We start from the raw sequence: 24,160 nt of genomic DNA, 5'->3' as shown, positions 1-24,160 counted from the left end.
ATACTGGGAAGGTGGTTTTGATTCTTAGTCTGTCATCCAAAGAGTTGCAATAACGTTAACTCTCAGCTTATGTGTCCCTGATTCTAATGTGGATGTTAGTCTCTGACAGAGAAACCCATGTGAGAGTTAAGCTGTGTTTTCTTCATCACAGCAACAACATCTGTGATGGCAGCAGCTATGGTCTAGGTGTTTGCATCCCCCCTAAATCTCAAAATGGTGATCTTAGAAGATGGGGCTTCAGGAGATGACTGGGTCATATGGAAAAGCCTCCATGATTGGGGCCAGTTCCCTTATAAGAGAAACCCCACAGATCTCCCCAGTCCCTTCCACTGCATGAAGACACAGGGAGAAGGCTCTGGGTAATGAGCCATGAAGTTTGCTCACCAGACGTGACTATGTCAGTGCTTTGATATTGGACTTTGCAGTCTCCAAAATGGTGAGAATTAAACTTAGGTTCTTTATAAGCTACCCAGCCTGGACTGTTTGTGAGAGCAGCCCGAATGGACTCAGCTAGTAGCTAACAATTGTGGAGGGCTTTCTTCTCTGCCCATTGCTGACTTAATGACTTATATTATGACCTGACGAGAAAGAGCATTAGCTCATGTAATTACCTCCACCACAACCATGCGAGGTGGCTACTTCTACAATCTGTCTTCTACAAATGAGGAAATTGAAGCTTAGAGGGATTCCATCCCTTGTACCAGGAGGTCAGAGACTAACCTAAAATTTAACCCACTTCTGAGCATAAGTGGCCCAGAGGTCTGTATTGTCTTAATGTTCTGATTCCCTCTGACCATAACTTTATTATTTTTTAAAGATTTATTTATTTTTACAAGCACTGGGGTACAGGCCAGAGGGTGAGAGAATTCACCAGAGACAGAGCAGAGAGCAGAACACGCAGAAAGACTGAAATACACTGCTGAGGGGAGCAGCAGCAGAGACAGGAGAGGTCTGCGGTGCCATGTGGGAATCGAAACGGCGCTGCAGAGGGTGCAGACAGCTTCACAGCACTGCGCTCAACCCACTGCGCCACCGGGGAGGCCCCCTGACCATAACTTTAAAAGACCTTCTCAGTCTGGCAGTTTCAACTCATGCTGGGCCTTATTCTCTCTGAAACTATTTTTATAGGTTACTTTCCCCTTCTGTCCTCCTCCTCGGCCTTTCCCTCACAGCTCTGATATGTCATTTAAAAACATTATTTCTCACAAAACTCCCTGTACAGCTACATCCACATCTTTAGTTCCTATCAGTTCTTTTTCTGTATCATAATTTGTAATTGTATTACCATAATTTCATTTTTAAGAGCCTCCCAATCCTCAAGAGTTATCTTCCATGAGGCAATGAGATCAGACCTATTTTAACTATGACATTTAATATGTCTTTTGAAGACTTAGGAGTCATGTCTGATAAAGCTTAGCATTTTTTTTTAACCTTGGCTTCCATATTTTCTAAGACCACACACCCACATCTCCCAAAGTTTTACTTGCTAACATGCTGCTTTTCAATGCTGGTTAGAACTGGATCCAAATAGTGAGACCCTTCATTGCTTCCTTCAGAGAAGAAAAGGATGAACAAGTCAAGAGATTTATCAGATCACGAAATACAGATGCATGAGAATTTCACTGACTTCTTCATCAGCTCTTAAAGATCTACTTTATCTTACAAATACACATAAAATAATTAGCAGCATTTCCATATCAGAATCTCAAAACAAAAAGGCACATAGTATTTAAAGATAGCTAATGAGTTCCAATATGTAAAAAGGCTTCTGTATAAAAGTTTAATATTAGTGATCCCATAAAAACTAGCATCACAGCAACATATTTATAAGGCAAAGTGGTTTTAGCTTTACCTTTTCTTCTGAATCAAAGCATTTAACATTTAAAGTCCCTTCTACAGATAAGATTTCATTCTGCCTCCCTCCAGGCTAACTCCTACTCTAGTACCTCCATAAAGCCTGCTATGACCAACCCAACTTCTTACTGTCACTAAAAATTAATGTCAAAGTGACTGATTTGTTAATTAATCATTTCATTGCTTCCTTAGTATCTATTCCACTATTATCTCGAATGGTTATTTAAATCAGCTACTGCCATTTAACTTCTGTATATCTACATTTTCTCCCGTAATATATCATAAATTCCTCGAAGGAACACAAATGCCTTACTCATAAAAGATTTCAGAACATGGCTATGTAGACATGCCATGAATTGCAATGAATGTAGTCCACTAAATTTTGCTACCAGATTCATGAGGAAATTTAAAAATGGCAAGGTGATAAGATTTTAGCACCAATCCAATTCACATTCCTTAATTTTTTTTTTAAAGATTTATTTATTTATTTATCCAAGCACCGGACACACAGTCAGAAGTGCGGGAGGGTGAGAGAATTCACCAGAGCCAGAGCGGGGAGCAGAACAGGCAGACTGACGAAATACACTGCTGAGGGGAGCAGTGGGTGCGGCAGGAGAGGTCTTTTGCACCATATGGGATCCTTGCTGGTGGCCAGGGATCGAACTGGTGCTGCAGAGGCAGCAGGCAGCCTTGCAGCCCAGCTCTCAACCGCTGTACTACCAGGGGAGGCCCATTCCTTAGTTTTTTAATGGCAGGTTCTGTTGAGAGCAAGCTTTTTCCTCTTGAATCTGCCTCACATTTTCCCATCTTAAGTCAAAGAAATTTTTGACTAATTCTACACATAAAAATATCTTTTCTTTGGTAATCAAGGATAATCTTGGTTTAAACCAAGTAGCACCATTATAGATAACCCCAGAGATGTCAAATGAAAATATGGGGAAAAAAAGCATTTATCTTGAGGGTCTCGTCATCTAAGAGAAGGGGAGACAAAGCAAGTAAGTCTAATAACTATAAGTCAAGGTGCAGTTCTTACGCGTAAACTATGTGCTTAAGCAGCCAAATGAAGAGCGAGTTCAATCAGCTAGAGAGATGAGAAGGAGGTTCACGGAGAGGTAGTATTGGAGTCACAGAGGCTGAATCACAAAAAGGTAGGAAGGGGTGTGTTGAGTCCCTTGGGTAAAGGGCATCGTGGCCACAGCACAGCTCACAGGGCAAGGTGAGATACATTCAATTAAAAAGGGCCTGACCATCTTACTGAGAACCAAGGAAGGTGGAAGAGGAGCAAGACTCCCTCTGGGAAGGAGATTTAGGAGAGGACTGTGCAAGGACTGTGCTTGCCAGGGTGAGGTATTTGTGGGTTTTTTTTTTTTTTTTTTTTGTGGGACCCTAGCTGGTGGCTGGGGACTGAACTGGCGCTGCAGAGGCTGCGGGCAGCCTCGCAACCCAGCGCTCAACTGCTGCGCCACCAGGGGAGGCTCTAGGCTGAGGTATTTGTAACTGACTTCATAGGTGCAAATGGTTTCATTACCTTATAATCATTTCATGGGAATGTGGAAATGTTTGTGTGAGTAAAATCTATAGCTGTGTGTAGGATGTTTTATATTTGCACCTTGGGGTCCATCTCAAGCTTCCTTCCGGGGATGGAGGCTGTGTTACATGGACTGAATGAACAAACCCCTTGTCTGACTTCTCTGCAAAGGGAGACAGGCTGAAGAGGCAAGTTGGGAGTGTTTGTTTCCCACCTCTATCCCTGTGGGTTGCTGAGTTGGCCATTTCATTTACTGAAGGTACCATCTTACATTCTGGAAGTCACAGGTCACAGATCAGTTTGCTGGGCTAACATCAAGGTTTCGGCAGGGGTTTGTGTGCCTTCTGGAGGCTCTCAGGAAGAATTCACTTCTTTGTTCTTCTCAGCCTCTGTGGATTGCTTTTTTTCTCTGGCTCATAGCCCATGGTCACTCCCCTGTCCTAGCCCATTCTCTGACCCTGGCTCTCCTGCCTTTGTCTTTCCCTTCTAAGCATGCTGTGATTACAGTGTGTCACGAAATATAGGATAATCTCATTTTAAGGTCGTTCACTAATCATATCTTCAAAATAACTTCTTTAATTTAAGATAAAATATAATGACAGGTTCTGAGGGTTAGGATGTGGATATCTTTAGGAGGGAGCATTATTCTCTTATCACAGTTCTCAACTATAAGCATATTTTTGTCTAAAATGGAGATGAGTTAAAAAATAGGTGTATTTAAGGCTAGTAAATTAATGTGAATTTGTTATTAAAAAATCTAGAAATGTTAGGAAAGAAGAAAGAAAATTTAGTCATATTCCTAGCCTCTTTTCTACTCATATCATGAGCACATTTTAAATACAATTGGGGTCATTAAGTGGGTGATTTTAGATCCCATCTTTTATATTTAACATAATATGAACAATTCCCATGTTATTAACTACTGAAATGTCCATTTCATCAAATGGGCTAAAAGATGAGTAAGTCTAGCTGGATACCTTCTATTTTGTAACAAAAACTCCCCTAGACTAAATACCAGGACTAAGTGGAATTAAGTTCTAACTACTCTTTGTTCTCTGTTCCCCCTAATCCCTCCTTGGGGTTAACCTTTAACTTCCAGCTAATGCATTTCTCTCCAATTGTATTCCCAGAAATCTAGAAAATTGATTGTGCTACAATCCCTAACAAAAATCCTCTGTGCTCCTCTGAGGTTGACAGCAACATCAAAAACTTCTGCTGTTAGTTGCAGGATAATGGTCCTAAGGAAACCCTCTTGCCAGGAAAACCAAACATATGACGCTCATCTCCTAAAGTTCCAGGCACTGTTGGCACCTGGAAATTATCCTCCACCCCCACTTCCCTCACATCCCGTACCCCTACCTTCCTCCTGCCCCTTACATAATCATAGCACTCCTTCCATTCTGGGAGCTGATTTGTAGGGGGCCAATCCTCTTTACTCCCTTGACGGCCACTTCGAGTAAACTCTGTGAAAAGACATTCTCATGGCTCAGAGTCTGGCTTTCTGATGGCACTGTGAAGCCTTGGTTTGTAGCTTACAGAAAAATGCCCAAATGAATTTTTGGTTAAGATAGTAGACTCAGCAAGGCAGCAAGGAGTTTAGACTTGGTTTTTATGATTTTTTCTTATTTTAGATGAGTAGATAGGTTATCTATGATTCACATGTCCTTCATGAAAGCTAAACTGGCATCTTAACCCATAACTCTCCAGTGCCCATGGACCACGGAAGGCTCTAGGTAGGTGCCTAGAGGAATTATTACACCCCAGAATGATCAAGTGAGACTATTTCACTATGTGGTAACAGTCTCACTCTATTATTATTTTCATTTGCAAATAACCAAGAAGCTCACTTACGTAAATAACACATGAAAATATATCCACAAACACGTCATGTATCCTTGGATGCAGGAAAAAGACAAGGAAGGTCAAGATATAGATATATGAATCTATACAAGTTCATTGACCACAAAGCTCTCTACTATCTATCAGACTTGAACTAATCTTAAAACACAAGTTATTTCATAATCCAATCAATTTCCCATTGATTGACACTTTACATGATCTGAAACCATGAAGGAAGAATTATTTTCACCCTTCCCCTTTTGATTCCTGAGTTCATTCAGCAGTTTTATCTATAATAAATAATTAGCTCCAAGATTAAAAAAAACTATTTAGACAATTGGGAGTTAAGTTTAATGGACTCAAGGGTGGGAGAGACTGATTCCAAGTAGGACCCTTACATTCACATGTAAATCAACCACAAGGGAAAACTATTTGGAAATCACAATTATTTTGGATTTTGCCCATAAGAATTCTGTGTGTCAGATATGGTATTCTCCTTCAAAAAGCAAAGCAGACCTTACTTAAAAAACATCTTTGAAAAATAAGGAACTTAAAAGGAAACAGAAATCTCATTGTTCAAGTAGAATGATTATCCTCTATTATATTCCAAACACAAATATGTTTTGATTCTCATACCACTATTTTGATTCTTTATATCACTGTGTGCAGATTGAATTTCTGCTGTGGTTCAAAGCCCTGAATGCATCATCTGAGCCCCATGCCAGGTCAAACATGTTAAAACAAATGCAGTAATACAAACCAGGGACTGTGACAGAGCTGCTTCCTGGGTTTGAGCATAAGGTAAATTTAAACATGGGCAGGAATCATGCACACAGATTTTTTTAAAAAGTGACATAAAACACATAATTACTGGGGGTGCATTTAAAATGTTGCTAGTCAGCTAATCTCAGACTTCAAATGTGGCACCTTGCTCAAATCCTATAAACCTTCCCAGTTCGGCAGGGTGGTTTTGAAACTTTTGGGTTGAATACACATTTCTTCAAGGAAAAGCAAATTCAGAGCAGTGATTTGAATACTCACTTCCAAAATAAGTCTTCAACTCATTGAACAACACCTTTAAAAAACTTACAAACATGATTTATCTATTGTCTATCAAGTCCAGGCATTTTATTACCAGTTAGTTTTGCAGACTTCTATCTATATTTTATTTTCTACCTTTCACAAATGCAAAGGGAACCATCAGACAGTTCTCAGCTCTCCAAACAGCTGACAACACAAATCGTGCCAGATATAAATATTTACACCGTCAAAAGTAAATGTTTCCAAAATTCCAAACTCCAATGCTTTTGAAAATTGATTTGGATCAGGTACACTTTACTGAATTGGAAATATTAAAAAAAAAAAAAACACTTGTCAACAACAAAAAACACTGAAACAAAATATAACATAATTTTGAACCTTAGACTATTTCCCAGTCTCTTCTTTCCCAATAAGCTTCCCAAATTATCTTTAAAAGAACACACAAATGACAGAACAAAGGAGCCTTAATCATATGTAACATCTTTTAAAACTTGCAAGCTGAGTCAAAATTACTAACAACTCTTTGTGGAATGATTAGGATTTTTTGTTTGTTTGTTTTTGTATATTTTTTTTAAGGGCTTTTATACTTCTCTCTTCTTTGCCTACCATACAGTTATTCCCTCCATCACCCTCTCCAAGAAAGGAAGAATAGTTGAATATTTAGTAAAAATGTGAACTCTCCTCTCTGAAATACTAAACCCATACTCAGTTGAATGATTCACCTTTTCAGAAAGAGAGAGAGAGAGGTATGCAGAACCTATATGAAGTTCCTTTTAGGGTTTATAAAAATAAAACTGCTAATGGAACACTAATTAGAGCAAGTCTGTTTCCTATGGAACCACAACAAAACACTACATTTCCTACAAAAAAAAACTTTCCAAGTTGTCTTTAAAAGAACACAGAAATATGACAGAGCAAAGGAGCCTCAATCACGTGTACCATCTTTTAAAACCTGAGACCTGAGTCAAAATCACTAACAACTCTGAGGAATCATTAAGGTTTTATTTGTTTTTTTCTTAGTGAGTTACCTGTAGGAAAAAACAGATTCTGACATACCGAATTCTGCACAAGCTCTGTGGTAAGCAGAGTAGGGAGCTGAGCCCACTGAACTCAAACCAAAGACAATCAGTTGTCACAGCTACCAAAGTTGTCTACAATTTTAACTCTAATTTCTTGCACACAAATGACTTTCCATTCCTTGAGTTCACAACAGCTAAATCACCTTCAAACACAATTTCTCTGTGTTTTTCCCACCGTCAACAGTGTACGCCAGGAAAAGAAAGCCAAACAGAAATGAACCAGCAAGAGAAACGCGAAACACCAGCAAGGCAAAGACCTTATGGACAATATGCCCTTCTGCAAACGACATAGGAGCTCACCATGAGGGAGGAGAGGTGGAGAGCGCTGTGTGAGGAGCACAAAGCACAGCTCAGCAGTTCTGAGCGGAACTGGGATTCTTAGCCAACAAGATGCCCCAGGAAGATTAATTATTGATTTTCTTATAAATCATTTGAGGTGATTTTTGTTTGTTTTTCCTTCTAGGGATGATAAACGTCTGATTCCACTTTTGTTAAAAGTTTTATTTTCACTTTTTGAGGTTAAAAGAAGCCCGTCAGGAGGCTTCTGAGAAGTAATATTTTTTTCAGCATGCTATACGGGGAGGCAGTTCTGATTTTTGACCTTCATGGGGTACCAAGGGACAGGACCTCAGGCAACCCCCCAGAGTGCAAAGTAATTAGAAGCTCAAGAGTTTGACTAGCTTGGGAGAAAAACACACAATTTAGAAGTAATTATATTTGTTGGCAGCAGGCCTGAGGTCTGTGGTATTATACCTGGGTAGAAAGACAAACTCATCACAAAGATCAGGCCTGGAGCATTGATTCTCAATCAGCATCTCCTCCTGGTCTTCCCAACATGGCAGCATTTCTCTGCGTCTCCTCAGCTTCACACTGGAAGCACATGGCTGCTTACCTTTCTGCCTCCAGTGTTGATGCGAAGGGGCGTCAGAAAGGGGTCGAAGATCATGTGGCTGGTCTCTATGTTGACTGGTGACTGCCGTTTCCCCACAGAGCAGAGATTCCAAGCTGAGTTCACCAATCCCCAGAAAGAAGGAACTAGGACCAAAAAGAAAATTGTAGAATTAGGTTGGGTGGAAGTGGAGAGAACCAATGTAAGTTATGATACAAAAGTGGTAAAATCAAATACCCACTCTAAGCTTCTGATCCACTGAGGTTGGGTGTTGGTGTGGGATTTTCCTGGCTTGAATTTTGGTTAATTTCTCTAAGTCCTACTTCATGATCTCTTAAGATTTCCTTGTTTCAGACCCATTTATCCTGTAGCATCTTTGGTAAGTTACACTAAAATTTTAATGAGAAGAGAACATAATCTGGTCACATCATCTTTGTGACATGTCTGAGATACACCAAATATTTTGCACTTCCTGAGTTGATGCTCTGCTTTCCCATTTGGGAATAAGATATAAGAATCAACCATGAACTATATAGAAGAAAGATGCATTTGACATGTGCAAGGTGTTGCTCTGTGGGTTGTCAAGACCAAATTGAGGGAGTGAATTATTTTTATGAGACTTGATCAATGCCAGACAGGAGCTTGGCAACTTGACTTTGTTTAGTCCAGCACTGTGTCATTTACTTAATGTGCCAGCAGCTGAAACACATGCATTTGATTGGCAAAAAAGAATGACATTGAGTGCTGAGTACAAATATCTAAAGGGAAACCATCAGCTCATTTTCAGTATCACATTAAAGCATCTATTAAAGTATAGATTTTCTATTGCAATTTTCAGTTCTGTTTCTTCTGTTTAAGAAAGCTAGCAGTGCAGAAGGAGTCACCTACTAACTTTCTATCACTGGAGATCTGAAATGGTACCTTCATCCTGTTAGATGAGTCTAACAATCAAGTCACAACCCACTTACAAGTGCCCCTCCTCTCAGGAAATCATATTTATTGCACCCTTTAATTTATAACTATTGTTCCTGTCCATCTCATGAATGGAGAAAACTGAGCTAAGAGTGGAGTCTGACAAACATGTGCCAAAGATACTGTATAAGACCCATAATTCAAGAAGGGAATTGGTATAGACAGTATGTCTGGAGCTATCTGAATCCAAAGTTCTATGACCCTTTTATCTGCTATAAACAATTGATGGGCAGGAGTGGGAAGAGAAAGGATATGCACTGGAATGTGGACAGTTTGTTCAATAAATGGTGCTAGGGAGACTGGACCACCACATGCAAAAGAATGAAACTAGACTGCTACCTCACACCATGCACAAAAATAAACTCAAAATGGATAAACAAACTAAACATAAGACCTGAAACCATAAAATATATAGAAGAAAATATAGGTAAAACACTACAAGACATACATCACAATAACATCTTTAAAGACTCATCCCCCAAAGCAATGAAAATGAAGGAAAGGATAAACACCTGGATTATAGCAAACTAAAAAGCTGCTCTGCAGCAAAAGAGACATTAACCACAACAAAGAGACACCCTACTGATTGGGAGAAGATTTTTGCACTCCACACACCTGATAAGGGATTGATGACAAAGATATACAAAGAACTCACACAACTCAACACAATCTAGTCAAAAAATGGGCCGGGAGAACTTAAAAAGGCACTTCTCCAAAGAGGAAATGCAAATGGCCAACAGACATATGAAAAAATGTTCAACATCCCTTATTATTAGGGAAATTCAGATCAAAACCACAATGAGATACCACCTTACACCAGTAAGAATGGCACATATTAAAAAAAAAAAACTAGCAACAACAAATGTTGGTGAGGATGTGGTGAGAAAGGAACTCTCCTGCACTGCTGGTGGGAATGCAAACTGGTCCAACCACTATGGAAAGCTGTGTGGAGGTTCCTCAGACTACTAAAACTGGAACTACCATATGGCCCAGCAATTCTACTCCTAGGAATCTACCCAAAGGACACAAAAGCTTTAATTCAAAAGGATTCCTGCACCCCTATGTTCATTGCAGCACTATTTATAATAGAAAAGACTTGGATGCAACCCAAATGACAAAAAATACATGACTGGATCAAAAAGATGTGGTACATATACACAATAGAATACGATTCAGCATTCAAAAAAGATAAGCTAATGCCATTTGCAGCAACATGAGTGGCGCTAGAAGGGATTATGCTCAGTGAAATAAGTCAGAAGGAAAAAGAAAATATTGGATGGTTTCACTTATAGGAGGAATATAGGGGAACCAAATAAAGTATTATTAGGGAAAAATAATAACAAAAAAAACACAACACAACAAAACAAAAGTAAACAGACAACTATAAATCAGAGACATTCTGCAGGGGAGGAAAAGAGGAGGGGTTGAGACAGGAGAGGTGCACAAGGGACAATGGTGATGGCGCACGGGTGAATTGGTGGTGGAAGTTCTGTGGGGATTACACCTGAGAAAAGAAAGCAAACACTGTAAAAAAAAAAAAAAAAGAACAGAACAATGATGTAAAATATATATAAATTAAAAAAAAAGAAGTGGGAGGGGAACTAAAAACAAGTTCCCTTAGATTTTTAGAAAAATGTTTCAATGTCAAAAAGAGGTGGACTTCATAACGAAGTGAAAATACTGATACCAATGAGCCCCATTCCTTTAAAGAATTTGATTAGCTTTTCAGTCAAAACTGATTTTCCAAATGGTAGCAATGCCAAGAGTTAAGGAGGGAGAAAAAGGAGGAGGAGGCGTGGAAGGAGCAGTAGAAGGAATAACAAGTAATATGCTTCTTTGGCACTTTCATTTCCCGTCATTACACAAGCTCTGTTATCACTGCAAATCATTTGACATCTTTAGAAGGTATCATGCAAAATTATAACATTTAAGAAAACTCTTGCACTGAAAGTATATTTTAAAATATATAAACTGTCTTTTTAAGTGGCTCATTTTCAAATCACTGACTTAATCCTACACTTGTTCCTCAGTCATTTTAAGTCTGCTATGACAATAAAGGCTTCATCAGGGCATGCTCTTACCCCTCTTTGTTAACAGTGCACCTAACCACGGCAGATATGAGAATGACAAGGACAGTCACGGTATTGCACAGGAAATTCCCTTTGGGATCATAGATAAATCATTTGTCTCTTAGGCCTTGATTGGTCTCTATGGCCTTGTAGTAGAATGAATAACAGATACCCTTAAAAGATGTCCATATTCTGGGCCTCCCCTGGTGGCACAGCGGTTGAGCACTGGGTTGCGAGGCTGCTCGCAGCCTCTGTAGTGCCAGTTCGATCCCCAGCCACCGGCGAGGGTCCCACAAAAAAAAAAAAAGTCCATATTCTAACCCTAGAACCTGTTGCCTTTTGTGATAAAAGGTACCTTGCAGAAATGATTAAATTAGGGATCTTGTGATGAGTAGATTTAGGCTGGATAATACAGGTGGGCCCAATGTAACCATAAGGTTCTTTTTAAAGAGAAAGGTGTAGGAGAGTCAGAGATAGAGAGAAAAAGATTTAAAGATGGAAAGAGAGGTCAGAGAAGACAGGAGATACTGGCTCTGAAGATAGAGGGAGGGGACATGAGCCAAGGAATGCAGGCATCTTGTAGAAGTTTTAAGGAGCCTAATGACTCACTCAGCTGGATGTATTTGGGTGTCACCTCCAGAAGGAACACTGGACTGCTGATATTGTGATTTTAACCCACGAGATTAATTTTGGACTTCTCACCTCCAGGGGTGTAAGATAGTGAATTTGTATGTTTAAGCCACTCAGTTGTGATTATTTGTTACAGCAGCAATAGGAAACTAACACAGCCCTCACTTGTCTTTTTTTTTTTTTTTAAAGATTGATTTATTTATTTATACAAGCACTGGGCACAGTCAGAAGCGCGGGAGGGTGAGAGAATTCACCAGAGCCAGAGCGGGGAGCAGAGCAGGCAGAAGGACCGAAGTACACTGCTGAGGGGAGCAGCAGGCGGCAGGAGAGGTCTGTGCGCCATGTGGGACCCTCCTCTGGTGACCGGGGAGCAGCCGGGGATCGAACCGGCGCTGCAGAGGCTGCGGGCAGCCTCGCAACCCAGCGCTCAACCGCTGTGCCACCGGGGAGGCCCCCTCACTTGTCTTTAAAACACAGTGAGGCAATAACCTCTTTGACAATCAGACCATCGATGATGTCTGGGGGGCCTTTTCTGTAAGACAACTTCATGATATACGTAGTTGCAGCTGGTGCATATTGCATTTCATCTGCTCCCATGAAAATCATTAACAAAAATAATTCCAATCCTATAACTGAGTTGCAAGACTGTTATGATATGGCAACAGTAGCAGGCAGATGCTTCTGTGCCTTACTAATAAACTTCTCATCCAAAAAGTACCCCTACGAAAACACAAACAGCGAAAACTTTATATCAACATCTGCCTTTGCTTTTATTGGGCACGGTATTCTTTATGACACACAGTTTTGAGGTTTTATGTCCCCACTTCACCAACAAGGCCTATGTTCTAGCTCTAACCACCTGCTCAGCCAATTGAGGAACATCTGAGAAACACTCTCCCCTGCTCAGCTGTGTCCCTTGTTAGCTCTGTTTCTGAAGGAGTATTTAAATTTATTCACCATGGATGGCAGAGTTTAAATCACTCCTAAATTAACAGTCTTTCAGAAATGGAATCCACCTTAGAGATCATCTGACCTAATTGCATGCATGAAATTTATGACCACAGAGGCAGAGGAGGAAGTCCTTGACTCCAGGCCACACAGCTAGGGAGAAGGTGGACAGAGGAAGGACCAGTGCCTGGGAGTCTAGGTTCCTGGAGCGACTACAACCCCATTGCTCTGAATCCTCCCAGCAGGCTGCAGGGATAGCCAGGGATTCTCAGAGTTAATTGTTGCCGTGGCTACTGGAAGACTTGATACCACTTTTCTACAGATAAACCAAGGGTAACATTCATTTCTATTTTCCAGTTAACATAACTTTCAAGAGCAAAGGATCAAGAGCAAAGGATCTGACTGCTTTAAATGATAGCCATCCTAGGAAAAGTTAGGATTTTTAAAGCATGTACAACAATGGAGTAAAGCAGATGTTAATAGTCTGGGTAGAAAAAAGGCTTCGAACCAGGCAAGAGAGGATGTACTTTGGTGTCATCTGCAGGCTCAGAAGAGCACTGTAAGTGTCACCGCCAGGCTCAGAGGGGTGCTGGGAATGCTGCTCAGGAACAGCTGCTCCAGGGTTGGTCCCAGGGCCAGCCAGGCTCAGCAAGGTTCTGGTCCAGATGTGAGAAGTCAATTCTCTTAGAAGCAGTGTTCAGTGTGAGGACGATGACTAAACTGGCAGAGTTAATCCAGGGACTCCTGGTGCCAGATGGGCCAGGAATCGGTCTGTAAATGTGGTGTGATCCAGGGAAATGCTTTAGGAGGAAGCCTGTGAAAACAGTAGGCCATGGAGCATCCACTTGTATTGGGACCTGGAAATGGGCAGACTGACTTCACCTGCAGAAGATGAGACGCATGAACTAAGGCTTTAAATGGAAAGTAAGAAACTCCTCTTTGGATTTGTGCAGAACTCTCATCTGTCCTCCAGGTTCCTCCCTTATTGATTATTGATTGCTCAAGTTTATAGACACCCCATGTCACCCCTGAAAGATGAGGTGGAACTGTAGAATGGTAAGGTCCTGCTTCTGTTTCCAAATTTAGAGAATCATCATTGAATGATTTTTCTCTCAGTTCTCATGGCTGTTCCAATAAATGAATTTCTAAACATTCTATTATTTCTTAAAGCATCAGTTATTATGGCTTATTAGCTAATGCTATCTTTTTATAGCTTGATGGGTACAACTTATTGTTGAGGAAAAAAATATAAAAACTAAAATTGAGTGAGAATCACTCTAATTAATGGACAACTGGTCTGAAAATGTTTGAATGCCATCATCCCTGGCATTATTTTCACACAATCTTCTCATTTACATATAGAGTAGAACACACAACAGACCTGGATATTTTTGCAAATTAATTTCCACATAGCCTTGACAATGGAACTGAACTGTCACATCACAGCTTATGTGTTACCTTGCTAAAACATCTCCCATGGCGCTGCCACCATTGTTATCACAAGCTACAAATCCTTAATGGTCTCTTGGCTCTGGGTCCAGTGAGCTATGAAAGACACTTGGTGACTGTGATTTCAGCTGCTTAAACATCAGCCTTGGAAAACCCAAAGCTGCTTACTCAAAACCAGTGAAACAAAAAGCTCAAGTTTACTTTATAAATACATCTTGGTAACCTTCTCCTGCCTCTCCATGCCCCGGACAAAAATCAAAATGTCCTCATCAAAATAAGAAATAGATCAGGAGAACAAGGAACAAGAGGACTCACATCTGATATTGAAAGTTAAAAATTGTTTTGATGACATGTTGTTTATCCTAGAAAAGATAGCTTAAAGTCAGTCTGAACTTTCAGGGAACCACTTTATTCACTGTTCTGAATTGTCATTTGTTGTCTTAGCAGAATTTGCAGACTATGATATTTTGGGCATTTGGAATTAATTTATGCTGCTTATATGACTTTGCTAAATCCTATGGGAACAGGCCAAACTCAATTAAAAAGTGTATACTGACAGCCTATGATGTGCTTGGTGTTGGGTTTGGCACAGAGAATTCAAGCAGCAAATACTTATTGAGGACCTACTGTGTGTTAGGTACTGTCATTCATACTGAGCAGTCAGTAATAAAAGAGACAAATATGATTCTTTCTCTTATGAATCTTCGCATCTAGTGGGGCATGTTGATAAACAAGTTTATATGTGTACAGCTATGTAATTAGAACTTTTAGTAAGCATACCATAGAGATAAAGATGGTAATAAGTCATAAAATTATGGGGGGGGGGAGATAACCTAAGTAGTGGCGAGGGATGGTCTCCCTAGGAGTGTCATCTGGAAGACCCTGGAAGGACTGGAGGGAAAAGGGTGTCACAGATCTAGAAGAGGAGCCCATCATAGCAGAGAAGAGCCTGCTGTGTTCAGGAACAGGGAGGAAGCCCATTGACTTGATCTTGATGGACCAGATGAGAAGAAAAAAAAGATGAGATGAAGCTGGTCAGGTAGACCAGAGATAGATGTTCCAGAGATAGATGTGGTCCTTACTGCAGACCACAGTAAGGAGTTTGCAGCTTACTCCACTCTATTAGAGAGGCTGGGAGCTTTAAGCAAGGGAAGAGCATGGTCTAATTTATGAATTAAGAACATGTATCTGCCTTGGCTGGAATATAGTCAAGAAGCTTGATTATTCTTAGAGCAGTCTGAGTGAGAAAAGACTGGGTTCCCAAGCAACTGTTGGAGTTTTATGTGAATTTTATCCTATTGCTCTGGGTTTGCTTAAATTCTATCTCAAAGGAGAACTAACTGAATGTTTTAAAAACTATTCTCTTCAACATATGTGTCAATATAGTATTTTCCTAGGATCTGACTAGTGCTTTACAAGTCGACATTTGAAGCAAAGGATATTTTCATGAAGCGATTCAGGTAAGGCAATCTCTTCTTGATTTCAAGCAATAAACTAAGTCCCCAACTTTTTTGGTCAAAAGAAAGCAAATGAAAGTTGGGAAAATGAACACTGGCATAAAACATACCTTCTGTGAATTCAGTCCTACAAATAAAACCCTTCACTTCAATATAGCAATCTCTACTTTAGGGTTATAAAGCATATGAATACATTTTAAACAAGAACTCATATCTCTCCCTTGCTCTTTTCCTTACCAATGCTGATTTACTGTCCCTTTCCTTAGTCCCAACTGTAATAAATCCCTACTTTGAGCCATTATTAATGAGCATGTTTAAAATACCCACTGCTGCAAGCTTTTGGCCCCTTTCTGATTTCAGATTTATTTCAGAGGAGCGAATTGGCAAGGAATATCTCCTTTGCTGTTGAATTCTTTTCCCGTTACTGGAACTCTGATTCAAATTACATGGAGGGCCTGTAAAGAGGGCTTCCTGCTCTCCACTTGAAGACCTCTACGGGGTTGCAAATACCCTATTGAACACATAATAATTCATTTGCACATTTATCTCAAAAATTAATGGAGCATCTCCAATGAGCTGGCTACAAAATGCCCCCACTCTTTTCCTGTGTGATGGGGAGATAGGTAAGCTCAAAAATAGTTATGACAAAATATATTGTGTTATAGTTAAGGAGCGCACATATTAAAGCGAAGTGCAGAGAGGGGAGTAAACTGACCTTGACCTTTATATTAAGAGAAGGGCAAACCTTCCTAGTAGAAGAGATTCCTGACTTCAACCTGGTAGTAAAAATAGAGGCTTCAAGTCATGAAAATCTTCTATAACTAATCAAAAGACTGAGGCTTTGCCATGTGTCGAGATATACTGTCTCTAGCAACCAAGGCAAATTACCACTGAAATCTCGATAATGATTATGTAGAAGAATTTAAGCCACTGGATTTTCTGACTTTTCCTAGAGTTATCATGGTATAGGAGAAAGATCTTGCAGTACCTCTCCTCACCATGGAATCTTGGGCAGGTGGCTAAACTTCTGTGCCTTACCTTTTCTTTCTGCACACTGAGGATGATGGCTGCTTCACAGAATTGTTGGGAAGATTGAGAACAAATTTTAAAAGGTCTAACATAACGAAGGTGTGTAGTTACAATTCAATGGATGTTGAGAAGTTTATTGAGGGGAAGCTGGGGAATGCTATGGCCTCAGAGCTGTGATTTTTATTCTTGCAGTTTTCCAGGGTAGAGATACAAAGGGAATATTCTAGGTGATAGGCGTGGCCACTTAATTTTATTCTTTTAATACACCATATGCAGGGATTTTTCTGGATCTATTAACTCAATGTCTGCATGAACGGAGGGAGTAAGCAGTCCTGGGGTCATCTCCACCAGGGTTTTAACGCCAAAGAAAACCATTTAAAATGTGCTTTTGGAAGTGGTTGAATTACTTGTTAGTGCAGCAGCTTCATCTTCCCATTTGTACTTGGTTCCAACATGGTGACTGGTTTGTAGTCCTAAAAATACATCATCTGAGGATAAGAGGAAGGGGGAGTTTTTATTTGCTGATTGCACCATCATTTAATAAGCTCTGTGCTAGGAACATGACATGTCTTATCTTGCTTAATCCTCCCCACAGTACTGTGAACTAATATTATTTTATAGATAAGGAAGATAAGACTTAAGGAGGTGATGTGATTTTTCAAGTCTGCTTGGCCAGTAAATAAAGGAAATAGAATTTGGGGTCAGTTTCTTTCTTTAAAACAAAGAAAGTGATGTCCATGTAGTAACATCAAAAATTGCACAAGTGTACAAAGCAAGAGATAGCCATCTCTCTGGCCTTCCTTCCAGTGCACCCAGAGGCTTTTAAACATCATTCAACATCTTTCACTATGCTCACGCAAGCACACTCAAATGCATATACATATAGAGCGAGAGGCTCTATTTGGAAAAGTGTTCTGTTTCAAGTAACAATTTGCCAAGAATGGCCCCCATGTCAGTCCTTAGAGATACTCATTCATGTGTAAGGTTACAGAGTTTCCATAATTTGAAGGTGCCTTGCTTTACTCAACCATTCCCTAAATGAAAGACATTAAGGCTATTTCCATCTTATTTTATCATGAAAATCAATGTTGTAATAAATAGCCACAAACATATGCTTTTTTGTACTGGTGCTTTCATTTCAGCAAGAAAGATTCCTAAAGGTAGCATGGCTCAGACAAAGTGTACATAAACTTTATTTTAATAGATGCTGCCAGGTTACTTGAAAAGATACTGGCAATATCATGAATATTTATGATCTTATCAGCTATGCCTGGTATGTCCATTTCCCATAATCACCACAGCACTAGATGCTATTATTTATTTATTTATTACAATCTAAATGGATAAATGGTATTTCATTGATTCAATTTGCATTTCCTAACTACTGCCAAATGTGTCTTTTCATGTGCTCATTAGCTATTTACTTATCTCTTCTGATCATATTCTATATTTTTCTCTGGGTTATTTGTGATTTTTATATAAATTTTAGCCATCATTTGAATTATAACGATATTAGCCCTGTGTCATATGCCATAAACACATTTCCCTAGTCTATCAATCTAGATTTAACCTCAATTTTGGTATTTTGCTATACAGGGATTTTAAAATGTTATATAGTTGGAGTTAATTGATTTTTTTTTCTTTTTAGGATTCCCTAGGTTTCTTGTCTTATTTAAAATAACTTATCCAACTACAGATTATATATTTTCCTAAATGTTTTAAAATATTTTTATTTATACTTTTTACAATTTGATTTTTTAAATCTTCAGAGATTTGCATATGCTATGATAAAAGTTTTTCCCTAGATAGAAAGTGGATATTGCCAGTATTGCTCATTAAATAAACCATTTTATCCCCATCAAATTGAGTGTTACATATAAAGTTTCCTATACATTGGATTTGCTCTGGCTTTTCTAGATTGTTCTACCTACTTGTATTTTCCTGTCCCATATGGTTTTGAGTATAGAAATGTGTTAGTTCATAAGTTCAGGCTTCCTGATAAAAAAAGAAGACTTCCCTCTTCTCCTGCTATTTCTATGGGACTATTAATACCTGAGTTCCAGGGAAACCTGCAAGGATTAGTGATTCCAGGAACTTCACACAAATGTAGAATTAATGGGGACATCAGATGGCCTAAGACCATGTGGCCCATCTTCAGGTAGTTGTGCACTAGTTTCACACTTAATAGTGCTTGCCCCTTCCCTCAATAAGCAATTAAAGGGTAAAAAGCCAATTCAGAGATGCTCCAAAGTTGATGCCCTAGAGAAAGAGCAAGATGATAGAAACCACACAGCATTATGGCCATAGAACCAAGTCCTGCTTTAATAACAGCCACAATTATCGAGTGCTTACCATATGCTGGCCACCAGCCTAAGTACTTCCCACTCATTAGCTCATTTACTCACCTGAGAGGTAAACCTTTTTCTCGTAGGATCCTGACTCATACAGGAGCTTATGCGAATCTGATGTACAGGGGTATTAAATAAATTGCCCAAAACTTAAACAAGTAAATAAATAGCAAGTGGTGAGAACAGGATTCAAGACTCAAGCTGTCTGGTGGTGAGTCCTTGATCTTAACACCTGTATTATACTTGCTTCCTGTCTGGCTGCACCACTTGAACACACTTTCTCTGGTGCTTCAGTCCCCTCAGTTGTAAAATCAGGATTATAAGGAGATACACTTTGTTGAAACTTCTATTCATTTAAGTGACAGTGCAAATTAAATAACAAAAATAGTGACAACCCTCACAGCCAGTCCTATCTGCTGACTGAGTCATGGATTGTGTCACAGGTGGACTGGAAAGAGTCTGACTTCATGCGAAATTATTTATAACTATAGATCCCAAAGGTGGGTGTTATTTGTCTTATAGGTGAGGAACAGAAGCTTGCTGTTGGGTAACTTAATTGTTTTACAAACAGGCAGGCAGGCTGGGGGCGGGGGGGCCAGGAGGCAGGGTAGCTGGGAGGTAAGCAGGGCCCTCCAGGCCCTGAGAATCTCTAGGTTCACATTCTTTCCTCTCTCTGGCATTTTCCCTCCCAGTCTCTTGTCTCGAAATCTCCCCTCAGTGATGCTGCCCTTTTATCACTCAATTCTTGGCACAGGTGTCCACACTTACATATGTGCATGCCCAAACCCTCTGGGCCCAGGTCTCCATAATCATAGGGGCATGTGGTGGTGCCCACGTCTCTCAGCCCTGGGCATCCAAGTAACCCAGGAGGAGTCCAAGACTGCACATGGCAGTCATAGAGGCTAGTGGCGGGAGGGCATAAAAAAGCCTGATTCACTTCATTTACCCTACATTAACCAAAGACGTTTCGCTAAGGCATAGCTGAGTTGGTGATTTGAATCCCGATCCAACTCTCCTTCTCATTCTATTTTCATCCATTTCTCACATCCAACACAGAACTGAACGAAGCTGGGATCATTATTTCATCATCAATAATTTACTTCCTGAAAATTTATTTGCCAGTGTAAACCAGGATGATGCATTCTTGAGTGCCATAGGAAGGCATACAACACAATCTGGCTTATGTAGGCATGAAGCCCTTCTGTGTTTGTCTTCAGTTTAAGATTTAACACGGTGTTAAGTATTATCCAATTACACTTAGGTAGAAATTTTTCTTGCCCTATGTAATTACTGATGCTTTATATAGAATCTGAAATTAATTTTTTGAAGCTGAGTAGTGAAGCCACAAAAAGAAGAATGTCACCATGAAGGTCAATAAGCCAGCCCATTCATTATTTCTACCTACTCAATTTGGAAGAGAATGACCAGGTTGGTGTGCTGGATAACCATGGGCCTATCTGAAGTTTATACAAAAGCTGCAACCTCTGGGCTTCAAGAAGCACATACCAGTAATACTAAAACACCTGGGGCATGAGAATCAAATACTAGGTAAAAAGCATATAGCCACTGAGAGTAAGTGATCATCTTCAGTCTTTGGGAAATTCTGAATATTTACCAACACAGTGTGAAGCAATGATTTGCTCCAAATTTAAACATCTGGTAAAATGCTTAAAAATCCTGTAAAACATATGGGTATCTTGGAATGCAGTACACTGTTTTTCTTTTAAATCTATTTGAGTATGTTAACAATTGACCTCCTCTCCCTATAATTCTTGTTCTCTCTCTCTGCAAAATTATCCCCTTAGCAAAAGTCAAAGGTAATTAAACAATGAAGAATAAATGGTAACATCGAGTCCTTCTATCCAGATGTGTGGAGATTAGCTGAAACTAGACTGTCAGTCCATTCAAATGTAGGTATCTTGAATTTATGCAGCTTCTTACTCTGTTCACTTTTGTGTAATCCTACATAAATTTCCAGCTGTCCCAGCTTGAGTCTGACATGTATTTAGGGCATCTTTAAAAATCATTTACAAACAATATGACTCAGTTATCTTCATGATCATCAGGAGAAATAATCTTTTTTTCATTTTTTCTTTTATTATAAATTTTATTTTTATATTCCCCATACAATTGCATCCCCCTTATTTTGACCCCAATCCCTCCTCTTCCCACCCCCCACCCCCATAGAGTGTCTCTGGTTCATAGTTGTTTGTTGATTTTGATTTTTACTTTCTTATAGTTATTCTTTTTCCTGGTCCCTTATTTAAGTTTTCTAGATTCCTGCTATGAGTGAGACCATCCGGTATTTTTCTTTCTCTTTCTGGCTTATTTCGCTGAGCATGATCCCTTCCAGCTCCATCCATGTTGCTGCAAATTGCATGTGTTTATCTTTTTTGAATGCTGAGTAATATTCCATGGTGTTTATGTACCACATTGTCTTGATCCAGTCATCTATTTTTGGGCATTTGGGTTGTTTCCAAAGCTTAGCTATTGTAAACAGTGCTGCTATAAACATAGGGGTGCAGGTGCTCCTTGGAATTGATGTTTCTGTGTCCTTTGGGTAAATCCCTAGGAGTGGAATTGTTGAATCATATGGAAGCTCTGTTTAGTAGGTCAAGAAATCTCCACACAACTCTTCATAGTGGTTGGACCAGTTTGCACTCCCACCAACAGTGCAGGAGAGTTCCCTTTTCTCCACAACCTCGCCAATATTTGTTGTTGCTAGTTTTTTTAATATGTGCCATTCTCACTGGTGTAAGATGGTATCTCATTGTAGTTTTGATTTGCATTTTCCTGATTACAAGTGATGTTGAACATTTTTTCACATGCCTGTTGGCCATTTGCATTTCCTCTTCAGAGAAATTTCTTTTTAGCTCTTCTGCCCATTTTTTGACTGGATTATTTTCTTTGTTGTTGTTGAGTCTCATCAGCTCTTTGTAGATTTTTGTGATCAGTCCTTTATCATTAGTGTTGTGTGCAAAAATGTTCTCCCAGTTGGTGGGGTTTCTCTTTGTTTTTGTTATTATGTCTTTTGCTGTGCAGAAGCTCTTTAATTTGATGTAGTCCCAGCTGTTTATCTTTGCCTTCACTATCACTGCTTTGGGTGATGTGTCTGTAAAGATGTCTTTGATGTGCATATCATGTAGTGTTTTGTCTATATTTCCTTCTATGTATTTTATGGTTTCAGGTTTTATGTCTAGTTCTTTAATCCATTTTGAGTTGGTTTTTGTGTATGGTGTGAGGTAGTGGTCAAGCTTCATTCTTTTGCATGTAGTGACCCAGATTTTCCAGCACAATTTATTAAACAAACTTTCTTTGCTCCAATGCATAGTCTTTGCTCCTTTGTCAAAGATTAGTTGACCATAAATCTGTGGGTTTATTTCTGGATTTTCTGTTCAATTCCATTGGTCTGTGTGTCTGTTCTTGTTCCAATACCATGCAGTTTTGATGATTATGGCTTTGTAGTATAGCCTGAAATCTGGGAGTGTGATGCCTCCATTCCCTTCTTTTTTTTTTCAGGAGAGCTTTGGCTATTCGGGGTTTTTGGTGATTCCATATGAATTTCATCAATAATTGTTCTATTTCTTTGAAGAATGACATTGAAATTTTTATTGGAATAGCATTGAATCAGTATATTGCTTTTGGTAGGATGGCCATTTTAATACTGTTTATTCTTCCAATCCATGAGCAGGGGATGTCTTTCCATTTCTTTGTGTCTTCTGTTTCTTTTAACAGTGTTTTATAGTTTCTTTGTATAGATCCTTTACCTCTTTTGTTAGATTTATTCCCAAATATTTGATTTTTTTTGTTTCGATAATAAAAGGGATTTTTTTTTTTATTTCTTCTTCTTCAGATTTATTGTTTGTGTGTAGGAAGGCTACTGACTTTTCCGTGTTGATTTTGTACCCTGCCACTTTACTGAACTGATTGATGAGTTTAATTGGTGTTTCTGTGGATTTTTTGGGGTTCTCTATGTATATTATCATATCATTTGCAAATAGTGATAGTTTGACTTCTTTTCCTATTTGAATTCCTTGTATGTCTTTCTCTTGTCTTATTGCTCTGGCTAGGACTTCCAGTATTATACTGAAAAGCAGTGGTGAGAGTGGACATCCTTGTCTTGTTCCAGATCTAAATGGAATTGCTTTCAGCTTTTCACCATTGAGAATGATACTGGCTGTTGGCTTGTCATATATGGCCTTTATGATGTTGAGTTATGTTCCTGTATCCCAAGAATTTCAAGGGCTTTTATCATGAATGGGTGTTGCACTCTGTCGAAAGCTTTCTCAGCCTCTATTGATATTATCATATGGTTTTTATATTTCTTTTTGTTGATGTGTTGGATAACGTTGGTTGATTTTCGGATGTTGAACCATCCTTGTGTCCCTGGCATGAATCCTACTTGGTCGTGGTGAATTATCTTATGGATACATTGCTGGATTCTGATAGCTAAAATTTTATTGAGGATTTTTGCATCAGTGTTCATTAGGGAGATTGGCCTGTAGTTTTCTTTTTTTTGTGTTGTCCTTGTTCGGTTTTGGTATTAGTGTAATGTTGGCTTCATAGAACATGTTTGGTATTGTCCCTTCCTTCTCAATTTTTTGGAAGAGTTTGTGAAGGATAGGCACTAATTCATCTCTGAATGTTTGGTAGAATTCATTTGTAAATCCATCAGGTCCTGGGCTTTTGTTTTTGGGGAGGTTTTTGATTACCGTTTCAATTTCGCTGCTTGTAATTGGTCTGTTTAGGTGTTCTATTTCTTCTTTATCTAGCTTTGGGTGATTGTAGAGTTGTAGGAATTTGTCCATCTCCTCTAGATTGTTGAACTTATTTCCATATAACTGTTCATAGTAGTTACTGATTATTCTTTTGATTTCTGCTGTGTCCGTTGTGATTTAGGAGAAATAATCTTCATGCCATCATTGAGTCTTTGGGGCCAAATATAATAGAATCAGACAGAAAATAGAGAAGAAAAACAGGAAAATGACCTGTTGGTCTTTTCCCAATTTTGCACTAGCATGGGTTGTT

General features: G+C 39.2%; 1 protein-coding gene across 1 annotated transcript in view; it reads right to left on the bottom strand.

Moving 5' to 3' along the window:
• Positions 1 to 24,160, bottom strand: part of CA10 (carbonic anhydrase 10) — a 432,852-nt gene that overhangs the window by 243,673 nt on the left and 165,019 nt on the right. Inside the window, exon 4 of the mRNA XM_054688693.1 lies at positions 8,234 to 8,376. Within this exon, the coding sequence (XP_054544668.1) occupies positions 8,234 to 8,376 (143 nt within the window). The remainder of the gene's footprint in view (positions 1 to 8,233; positions 8,377 to 24,160) is intronic.

This window comes from Talpa occidentalis, unplaced genomic scaffold, assembly GCF_014898055.3.
Source record: "Talpa occidentalis isolate TD23 unplaced genomic scaffold, MPIMG_talOcc4v2.1 talOcc4.7, whole genome shotgun sequence".
Taxonomy (NCBI): domain Eukaryota; kingdom Metazoa; phylum Chordata; class Mammalia; order Eulipotyphla; family Talpidae; genus Talpa; species Talpa occidentalis.
The sequence above is the reverse complement of the archived record's forward strand: the minus strand, read 5'-3'. Positions and strand labels throughout refer to the sequence as shown.